The 11,489-nt window shown below is 48.2% G+C and overlaps 1 protein-coding gene across 1 annotated transcript in view; it reads right to left on the bottom strand.

The window, feature by feature from the left end:
• The window catches only part of DHRSX (dehydrogenase/reductase (SDR family) X-linked), a 130,182-nt gene extending 123,794 nt beyond the window's left edge, over positions 1-6,388 (bottom strand). The window contains exon 1 of the mRNA XM_006876269.1: positions 6,280-6,388. Within this exon, the coding sequence (XP_006876331.1) occupies positions 6,280-6,388 (109 nt within the window). The remainder of the gene's footprint in view (positions 1-6,279) is intronic.
• Positions 6,389-11,489: the final 5,101 nt, after the last annotated feature.

Raw genomic sequence — 11,489 nt, forward strand, 5'->3', positions numbered from 1 at the left:
GGGGCACCATGAGTGGGATCTACTTATGAAAAATCATCCACTGAGAACCCTGTGGGCACAGTTCTACTCTGACACACACAGGGCACCATGAGTGGGATCTACTTATGAAAAATCATCCACTAAGAACCTTGTGGAGCCCAGCTCTGACTCACACATGGCCGTCTGGCTTAAGGCAAATCATGTAGAACTCATTTCCATTTTTAAATTTCTAGGATCCAACTGTCCTCATACCGCTTAGCTAGGTCCCCTCCACCAGGCCTTCCGGCCAGCATTCACTGCCACCTGGTCAGTTCTAAAGTCCAGTAGCTGGAAGAAAATCAACAAAGGGAGACAGAAGTAGGGAACATGGGTCACTCACACAGACCAACAAGAAATCAATATCACTGTGATGCCCTTGTAAGGAAATACATAAATGGAAAAGGTTGCGATTGTTTTGTGGAGCCAACTTTCCACTAATACTAAGTTCTCTTGACACAGGAAAACTGCCCCAGAGTGTATCTGAGGCTGTAAATCTCTAAGGGCACAGACTGCTTCATCTTTCTCCTTGGGAGCCCCTTGGTTGGTTCCAACCACAGACCTTTTAAAAAATATCAGGGTGCTTAACCTTTTGAAAATAAGGGGTCTTCATTCTCCCTGGTAAACATAAATGAAGCTTCTCCCCACCACCCCACCCCTCTTCTTTTATAATTCTCACCGGTCCCCTTTCTTCAAGAACTGACTCTATATACTTTGTTATTATAAATTGTATCTCTATCTCTGGAAATCATATAAATAGGAATGGAATCAATGTTGCTGAAATGTGCATATGGAAACCAACAAACGAATTATATGCCCTGCTCTACATATTCTGAACAGCAACTAAATAACAAAATGAATTCTTACTTTTTAAGTATGTAATTCTAACAGGTCTTCCCCGCTGATCTACCACCTAGCTTTCTCCTCGAAATGTCCCTTTGGGTAACCCACCTCTACCTTTCTGTTTTTCAGGTAATCGGCTGTGAGTTCAGACTCTAAGAATCCTGGCATAAAAGATCCCAGGAAATTAGCAACTGTGTCAAACATGAGTATTGTGAGGTCTACCTACTCAGGTACCAGGTAAGATTCCTCTTTGTGTTAGCAGTCTTGTTTTTTAATAGATTCCCTCTAGCTCTTGAACCTATTCGTGGAAGGAGGACATTATTTCATTGGGCAAATCTGCTGCACAAGACCTCTCTAAAGTATTAAAAAGCAAAGATGTCAATTTGAGGACAAAGGTGCACCTGACCCAAGCCATGGTATTTTCAATAACCTCATATGCATGTGAAAGCTGGACAGTGAATAAGGAAGACTGTGGAAGAATTGATACATTTGAATTGTGGTGTTGGAGGAGAATATTGAAAGTACCATGGACTGCCAAAAGAACCAACAAATCTAACTTCGAGGAAATACAGCCAGAGTGCTCCTTAGAAGTCAGAATGGTAAGACCTTGGTTCCTGATATTTTGGGTATGTTATTAGGAGGGACAAGTCCCTAGAGAAGGACATCAGGCTTGGTAAAGTGGAGGATCAGTGAAAAACAGGGAAAGCTACTCATGGAGGTGGTAACTGTAAATACCAAAAGAGAGGGAAGGAGTGTTCACATCAAGTATCAATGCTATCCTCTCTATACACAGGGTAAATAGGGACGGGCAACTTAGACACTGGCTACCTAAAATGAGGGGGCAATAAAGGCACGAAACGACTGGCTTACAAGGTTTAAAAGGGCGTTTAGTTTAACAGTGTATGGGGGAAGATAAGAGTCCCCACTGAATAGTTTTCATCTTGTCTACATGGGTCTGGTGAAAAGAGATGGGGATAAGAGTCTTATGATTCAATAGTGAGTAATTGTTATCATGACTAATTGCGACTGTCACAATTGTAAAGGTAAAAGTTTTGTTGACAAAAATGGGGGAGTCATTAATTTTACACTCCAGAAACAAAGGACCCTAGGACCATCAAGGGAGAAGAACACAAGCGGAATGCAAGACCTTATTCAGAGAAGCAGCAACACCAGAGATGGAGGCAGAGATGGGGCATGGAGAGATAGAGCAGCTGAGGACTCTAGATTCATGAGAAGAGAGGGACTGAGAGCTGGCGGCCAGGAGGCAGACTTGCAGAAGGTACCCTTTGATGTTGCAAGTTATTATATATGCCTGAGTGTTTAAAAATAAAAACAAAAGGGCTAAAGTGAATAGAGAGAAATACTGTTAACTGATGGCACACGGAGGGGATTATAACCATTGTAATGAAACAAGGTGTCTGATTTGTTGAATGTAAAACTGATGATCTGCCCTGTAAACTTTCACTCAATCCACAATAAAAACCTTAAAAAAAAAAAGAGGGAAACTCCCAAGGAGATGGACTGGCACAGTGGCATCATCAATGCACTCAAGATGAACAATGATTTTGAGGATGGGCAGTAGTTTGTTGTGTTCTACATGGGGTGGCCATGAGCCTATCTTAGATAGAATTGATTCTATCTAAGGCACCAAACAACAGGACTTAGTCAATCGTAAAACTTTTCTCTCCTGTTTTTGTGAAGAGGTATTGTGAGTTGGCAGAGGTGTGTCCTAGTCAGTTCCAACTCATGGCGACCCTGCACAGGGTTTCCGAGGCTAGAAATCTTTACAGAAGCAGAAAGCCTCATCTTTTTCCCACGGAACACCTGGAACTTTCAAACTGCCGACCATGAGATGAGCTGCCAGATTTGAAACCATGACGTTACAGAGCTCCTTGGGTTGGGAGCAGTTTGGGTTTTTACATAACTCTCTCAGCCCGCATTCTCCAGAACGATGTCAAGTTCTTTCTAATGGAACAGAGAGGGGCCAAACTCCAAACACCCATCTTAACACAAAACGATTATATGAGAAACAGGGCTGCGTGGGAAGGTGGGCACATCACAGGTTTTCTCTGCTAACCAACAAGTCTTGGCAGGTGATGTTGTGAACATGACAGTGTTGAATATGAGCAAAGTAAGTAAGGTTAGTTGCACGAGTAACCGTGCCAAATATAAATCCAATTCTCAACCCCGATGACATGTGTTTGTGGAATTCATTAGCAGGTTTTTAAGAAGGTTAGCAAGATGATGGCATACAAGAAATCTGAGTTCCAGACCGCTCAGGCAGCCATGTCTCAAGTGACAAGTGAACCCTGATTTTAAAGGTACCTTGCAGGTTCCCGCACCCCACGCCCCTGACGCTGGTGCCGATTCTTGATCCCATTTGTGAAAGGGTACGTACTTTCAGTTCTGATTCCTATAAAGGAGTTCCAAATATTCCCAGGCCTCCTGGACTGATGGAAAAAGATATAAAAGATTATAAAACTTACTCTGCTGGGAAGAAGTTCAAGATGAGATGTATTTTTAAATACAAGCAGTCCTCGTCTTACAATGCATTTTGGTTACCACAAACCGTGTTTATGACCCTCGGGGGGTTTTTTCTTGTTGTTTTTGCTGTTGTTTTTTGTATATCTTAGGAGCCCTGGTGTGGCGCTGTGGGTTCATGCGTCAAACTGCAAAGTCATCTGAACTGCAAGGTCGATGGTTCAAGCTCACCAGCTGCTCCTTGGAAACCATACACAGGGTCGCTATGGGTCAGAATCAACTCGATGGCACTTAACAACAACAACATCGTAAATAATATGTACTACTTACGTTAAAATGTGTTGATATTATCATTCATAATCGTATGATCTACTCTTCCAAACACTCCTGGGAGGGAGTTCCACGTTGCTGGAAGGGCTAGGATTAGGGTTAATGGGAGCTATGGGAACATGCTCTATACACTGGATCAGGATAACAGGATACAAGAGATCAGTAGGGATAATTGTCCAGACTGCAAGAATGCTGATCTCAGAACCTCCCACCGCCATGTGAAACAGCTCCTACACTTTGAAGAAGGTGAATTGCACATCAGGAGTTAATGGGTTTGGAAGAAGAAGTAATGAAGAAAAGGAAGGAGAAATGTTGTCACAAAATCTTACAATGAAAAGATTAGCTGGAATTTTGCTTTATTTTCTTTTTTCGTTTTTTCTTTTTTTTCCTAAACTACATCAGGAACTTCAATTGCTTATAAACATGGACCCCAAAAGACTGATGTTGTTTTAGTTACGTGCCATCGAGTTAGCCCTAACTCATAACGACCCTGTATAGTGTTTCCAAAGAGTGGCTAATGAATTTGAACTGCCCACCTTGCAGTCCAATGCTTTATCCTACAAAGCCACAATATTGACGGTGGTGGTTGTGTGCCGTGGAGTCGGTTCCGACTCATAGCGACCCTGTATGGGATTTCCGATGCTGTAAATCTTTACAGGAGCAGAAAGCCTCATCTTTCTCCTATAGGACTGGTGGTAGTTTCAAACTGCTGACCTCAAGATTAGCAGCCCAAGTCATAACCACTATAAATCGACAGGCAGATTCAATCCATAGGAAAAAGTGAAATGTTATCTCAAGGGAACTTGATGGGAAAAAAAATTTCATGGAAGAATTCCATTATCTTTAAGCTTCACTTTAGCCCGCTGTAGGATGAGGATTGGACTGCTTACCATAAGGTTGACGGTTCCAAACCACCAGCTGCTCTTTGGAAACTCTACACAAACAAAGTCAGTATGAGTCAGAACTTTCTCAATGGCACGTAACAACAATTTAACAGTATATGAAGGGGGAACAAAATAAAAATGCATACATACAAACAACTTGCTCCCAGCTAAAAATCCACACCACCACCTCCATTTCCAGGGCTAAGGTGAATGATCGAAAACCAGTGCAACTGGTAAAATTCCAGTGTAGCTTAACTCCCTTCTCATAGTCGCAGTAAACTGTTAGTTACGATTGTAGTTTTATTTTGTTTTTGTTTTTTATATGTGTGTTAAAATACATATTGCAAGCTTTAATGTACTGTTTCCAACCCCCAAAGACAAATAAAGATCAGATTTATAAAGATACTGGTAATAAAATGTAAAAGGAGACAGATTTACTTAAAGGGGAAACGCCCTGTTTTAAGGCCTGAAGTAAATGACTTCACACAGTGGTTCTTAAAGTGTGCCTCAGGGAACCCTAGCAGGGGGTTCCTGACACCCTTCAATGAGGGTCATTATATCAGACAAAACCAGTTTCATAACAAATGCCAGGATGTTTGGCTAGCTCGCTTGTATTTTCTCAGGAATGGGCAGGCGTATGTCTTTTCAGTAGTCATGGTGTAGCGCTGTAGGATAAGCACAGGCCTGCTAACCACAAGGTCGGTACTTGAAATCCACCAACCCTCCCAGGAAACCCTATACACGGTCTCTATGAGTAGGAACCCACTCGACAGCACTTTAACAAGAAGGTGGCCTAAACAGTTAAGCCTTTGACTAAAAGCCAAGGATTGGCGGTTTGAACCCACCACCCCGTGGCACCTTGGAAGAAACGCCTGGCGATCTACTTTCCGTAGACAGCTCATGAAAACGCTATGGAAAGCAGAAAGCAGTTGTCCAAAGGTGTCTCCTGAGGCCGGTCATCAAGAACGTGCAAGAACCTAAGTACAGAAATACCAAACACTTTGAATTTGTTACGGCAGGCCTACAAATTCATGACTTTCCATTTCTCAAACATGGCATTTATGTGAGCGAGTTATTTATAATGATGATGAATTGGTGTGTGTGTGGGTGGGGGTGGAGAAAGGCAGCTGTTTCTAGATCATAAAGAAATGCGTAAGAACGTCTCCATGCTCATTGCGAAGTAAACAAGTACAGAGAGGGGACAAGCCAGGTAAATGAAGAGGACGCCAGCCCTGAATACCTGTTCAGACGACTATAGGAATCCGCCAAGTTGCACTCGGTGACGCAGAGGATGTTGTTAACTGGCTGGAGACACAAATTTCTTGCTGAACGGAAGTGAACTCTCCCTAGGACCCAGTGGCGGTCCCAGGGCGCTCTGTCCAGGGCAAGGCCGTGTCCACCTCCCCGACCAGGAGCCAGGGCTCACAACACCCCGTTTCCCCTCCTCGTCTGCGCGGGCTCAACGCCCGACCCCAGTGCGCGCTCTGGCTCTGGGGACCCGGCCCTGGCCTGGGAAAAGTGGATTCTCTCCCAAGGCCGCCCAGTGAGAGATCCACCCCCCCACTTCCCACCCCCGCGCCACGCACCCCTCCAGCGGGTCCTGGTGCGGGTGGAGGAGGAGCGCCCCGCAAGTCCCGGCCCTCCCCGCGCCCCCTGCGGCCAAGGTCACGGGGATCGGCGCGCCTCCCCGCGCCCCCGCCGCGCCCGTGCCCGCGCCCGCACTGACCTGGCTCCGGGAGCGCCCCGCGCAGGCGGTACACCAGCTGTACTAGGAGCAAGGCCGCGCCCACCACGTACACCCGCAGGGCTGCCCGCACCGCGCACAAAAGCGACATGGCTGCCCGCCGCTTCCGCGCCGCCAACCCGCGGGACACGGCGACGCTGGACGGACTGACGGAAACGCCCGCCTCCGCGCCCCGCCCGCCTCCGAGAGCCCCGCCCAGCCCCGCCCAGGCCCCCAGCCCCACGGCCTGCCACCCCAATGCGGGCCACACTCGGAAGCCCCTAACCAACAGGACCCCACCCTGACCCACCAGCCCAACGTGGACACCCACTCGGGGACCCCACCACCACCCCAGTACAGACCGCATTCGGCATCCCCTAGCCAACAGGACCCCACCTGGACCCACTACGCCAACACGGAACCCCCATTCAGGGACACCCCCCACTGCAACACAGACCCCCCCATTCAGGGACCCCTATCCAACAAGACCCTATCCGGACTCACCACCCCAACACGGACCCCCACTCAGGGACCCCCCCATGCCAACAGGACCCCACTTGACCCAGCTAGGACCACCACCCAGGTCCGTGACCAACCATGGACCCCCACCAAGATCTGATCCTCATGACCCCCTCCCAACCTGAATTGCAACCCTGCTGGGACCCCCACCCAGTGGGCTCCATCTGTGACCCCCACCTGAACCCCATTAGAACCTCCACCTGGACCCACAACCCAACACTAACACCCCCCACCCAGGCTCATGCACCACCAGGGACTCCCGCCAGGACCCTAGCCTCAAAAGGATCCCCGCCCAATAGGACCCACCCAGAGACCCTCACTCATCCCTCTCAGAAATCTCAGACCCTTCCTCTGAGATCCCCCTCCCCAGATGCCGCTTGGCCTCACGTGGATCCTCTCTTACTCCGAGACCTTCTTCGAGACCTCTGCTGTAACATCACATGACCCCCACCCAGAACCCCTCAGGGTCCCCATGGCTCCTCGTTGGACCCTGCCCAGATACCCACAGACCACAATCCAGCCCCACCAGGACCCTCACGGATCCCCCACATGGACTCCCATGAACCACAAACCTGACCCAGATACCAGGACCCCCACCCAGAGCTCTGTTCTATAAACTCACCCTCCCTGGTAGAACCCTATACAGACCTCCACCCTGCTCTCCAGACTTTGTACTCTACATTCCTACCAAGACCCCAGGCCCCCAAACCCACCTCACAGGGAGACCACCCAAGTTCTCCATGACCCCAAACTGGGACCAGTGATACCCTATCCAGACTCCTATGTGAGCCCTGGACCCCCACCCAAGCCCCCTAGGACTTAGCCTGGGTTCCCCACCCCCCATCCACATGGTTATTTCAACCACACACCTCAGGTACCTGCCAGGACCCCAGACTCCCAAACAGATCCCCTACCAGAACCCTGCCTTCCCCTGGGTTCCTGAGTCCCACAAGGACCCCAACCCAGAGTCATGCCAGGACCCCAGATCTCACACCCCAACCCCAACATAAACCTTCCCCTGAACCCTCACCAGGTCCCCACACCCACATTTTGATCCCCACCTTGGATCCCCAACACCTACTGAGACCCAGCCTACATAAATCCTTCCCCACCCCAGCCATGCACACACTTAAACCTTCCCCTCATTCTCCACCAGGTCCTCAGACCCACACCTAGGTCCCCACCTTGAGCCCCTAACACCTATTGAGATCCCAGATCTACACCCTATCCCAACCCCCAACCCCTACCCCCCACATATATATACAGGGATTCTGATCTTTGCTAAGATTCAGGACCCCCAACTCTGCTGGGACCAAGGACCCTACACCCCATCAGAAAGAAGCTGGCCTCACTCTGCTGCCCATCCCTAGGGAGCACCTGCCAGGTGGGGCCTGGCCCTCCACACAGACCCCTCAGGTGGGCTCTGAGGGGTGGGTAACAGATTCCGAGGTTGGGGTGTGAAAGATAATCCCAGCCTGCAGATGAGAAAACAGAAGCCAGGACCCCGGACAAGACCACTCGGCTAGGTAGGCCCAGGTTACACTCAAGTATGCCCAGGTAAGCTCAGGTATGCCCAAGGTCCAGGTAAGCCCAGGTTGTTGTTAAGTGCCGTTGAGTCGGTTCCGACCCATAGCGACCCTGTACAGGGTTTCCGAGGGTGTAAATCTTTACGGGAGTAGAAAGCCTGATCTTTCTCCCATGGAGCAGCTGATAGTTTCGAACCACTGACCTTAAGGTTCGCAGCCCGATTCGTAACCACTACGCTACCAGAGTTCCTTAGACCCAGCTAAATCCAAGTAGGCCTAGATAGGCTCCAGTAGGCCCAGGTAAATCCAGGTATATCCAAGTAGGCCCAGGTAGGCCCAACAAAGCGCATCAGAGAAACTCAGAATGGCTGCCACCTTTCTCCTAACCTTGAAAAAGTTCCCATGGCCCATTCAGGTGTCCAGTTATAAAACGGTCACCAACAGACTCATATTCATGAGGACCAGGAGTCAGGGGCTTCTGGGAGCCAGTTAGGGAGGGGACATGTCTTGGTTTACCAGTGAAATTCCTGATCGTTTGTCAAAAAGGAAAGGGGGTTTGAGAGACACAGGCGGGGGTTCCACAGAGACCCAATCAAGTGTAGCGGTATGATCCTGGGACACCCATTTCTCCCCTCACCTGACACTTTCAGGGCTATGAATTGAGAGCTGAGGGAGTACTTCTTCTCCACAAAGCCGAGCAATGGTTTGAGAGATCCTGGCCAAGTCATCTATCCATCCCCATCTGTCTGTCTGTCCCACTGGGGGGGAGGGGGGAGACTGTGTGTTGTTGTGATGCTAGAAGAAGCAATGCCAGCAGGATTTCAAATACCAGCAGGGTCACCCATGGTACATAGGTTTCAGAGGAGCTTCCAGACTAGGACAGACTAGGAAGAAAGGTCTGGCAATCTAAGTCTGAAAATCAACCAATGGAAACTCTCTGGATCCCAACAGAACACTGTCCAACATAGCCCTAGAAGCCATGTCATCCGTATTTCAAATACCAGCAGGATCACCCATGGTGGGCACGTTTCAGAGGAGCTTCCAGACTGAGAGAGATGAGGAAGAAAGGTCTGGCAATCTAATTCTGAAAAGCGGCCAATGGAAACTCTCTGGATCACAACAGAACATTGACCGATATAGTTCTGGAAGCTATGTCATCAATATTTCAAATCCTTGCAAGGTCACCATGGTGAACAGATTTCAACAGAGCTTCTACACTAAAGCAGACTAGGAAGAAAGACCTGGTGATCTACATCCAAAAGTTACCAAATGAAAACTCTAGTGGTCACAGCAGAACATTGTCTGCTATAGTGCTAGAAGCGGTGGCATCTGGATCTCAAATCCGAGCAAGGTCACCCACAGTGGGCAGGTTTAAGCAGAGCTTCCACACTAAGACAGATGAGGAATAAAGGTCTGGCAATCCAATTCTGAAAATCAACCAATGGAAACCTTATGGATCACAAAAGAACATTGTCCAATATGGTGCTGAAAGCTATGTCATCGGCAGTTCACATCCATGCAGGGTCACCATGGTGGACAGGTTTCAACAGAGCTTCCAGGCTAAGAGAGACAAGGAAGAAAGGTCTGGTGATCTAATCCTGAAAATCATCAAACAGAACATTATACCATACAGTGCTGACGTTGAGCCCCCTGGATTGGAAGTCACTCATGGTCACTACAATGGAATTAAGCAGACAAACTCAGTTACAAAAAATGGTGTAAGCCAGGCAAGGCTTTGACCTCACAGGGTCACCGTGAGTGGGAGGCAACTCATTGGCACCTTGATTGTGTGCGTCTTTTCCTCATCTGTCAACTGTCAACACTGGGTTCTGTGGGAATTGATTTCCTGTGACTGCTATACCAACTTATTACAAATTTAGCACCTTAAAATAACCCATGTGGACTTCTCTCAGAATTCTGTAGCTCAAGGGCCTGGGCTGAGCTTCCTGGCAATGAACTTGTCTGAAGGCTCTGGGGAAAACCCACTTGGAAAGAACGCTGGTTAAGTGTGATGGTTAAGCTTCGGGCTGTTGTGAGGAAGAAACCGGAGGCAGACAGCTCCCTTAAAGATTTACAGTCTCAGAAATCCTGTGGAGGACGTACTCTCTCTGTCCTTTATAATTTGATGGCATCCAATAACAACACGGTCATTTAAATACTAGCGGAACCCACTTCCTCTGATTGGAACCCTGACATTTATATTTTCTCACCGACGGATGGCTGGAGGCTGCCCTTGGTTCCTACCACGTGAATCTCTGGTGGACCAGATGACACTCACATCCCAGAATGAGTAACACGAGAGCATGTGTCATGCTTACAATCCTCTAGACTTCTCCTTCCACCTCATCCACTCAGAAAAAGTCATGTTTTTGAGGTCTCATTCTATTAATGTTTTCCATTCGTTTAACCTAGGACAAAAACAAGAAAGCCTAGCCCAAACTAAATGCAAGCAAAACAAACCACTGCCACTGACTCATTCAGGACTTGTAGTGACAGTACATGACAGAGGAGAGAAAACAAGGTTGCTAAGCATGGGGTCGCTATGAGTCGGTTCTGACTCGATGGCACCTGACAACAACAACAATAAGCCTTACAACTCACCTCTAGGGGGACTCGAGCCTCCAACCTTTCAATCAAGCAACTTAACCACTTGTGACACTCAGAATAAACATCAATTTAGTAGCCATAAAGTGGAATCCGTGTGTCAGAGTAGAACTGTGCCCACAGGGTTTTCAGTGGATGGTTTTTCATAAGTAGATCCCACTCATGATGTCCCGTGTGTGTCAGAGTAGAACTGTGCCCACAGGGTTCTCAGTGGATGATTTTTCATAAGTAGATCCCACTCAGGGTGCCCCCGTGTGTATCAGAGTAGAACTGTGCCCACAGGGTTCTCAGTGGATGATTTTTCATAAGTACATCCCACTCATGGTGCCCCTGTGTGTGTCAGAGTAGAACTGTGCCCCACAGGGTTCTCAGTGGATGAGTTTTCATAAGTAGATCCCACTCATGGTGCCCCGTGTGTCAGAGTAGAACTGTGCTCACAGGATTCTCAGTGGATGATTTTTCATAAGTACATCCCACTCATGGTGCCCCGTGTGTCAGAGTAGAACTGTGCCCACAGGGTTCTGAGTGGATGATTTTTCATAAGTAGATCCCACTCATGGTGTC

This window comes from Chrysochloris asiatica, unplaced genomic scaffold (genome assembly GCF_000296735.1).
Source record: "Chrysochloris asiatica unplaced genomic scaffold, ChrAsi1.0 scaffold00372, whole genome shotgun sequence".
Taxonomy (NCBI): domain Eukaryota; kingdom Metazoa; phylum Chordata; class Mammalia; order Afrosoricida; family Chrysochloridae; genus Chrysochloris; species Chrysochloris asiatica.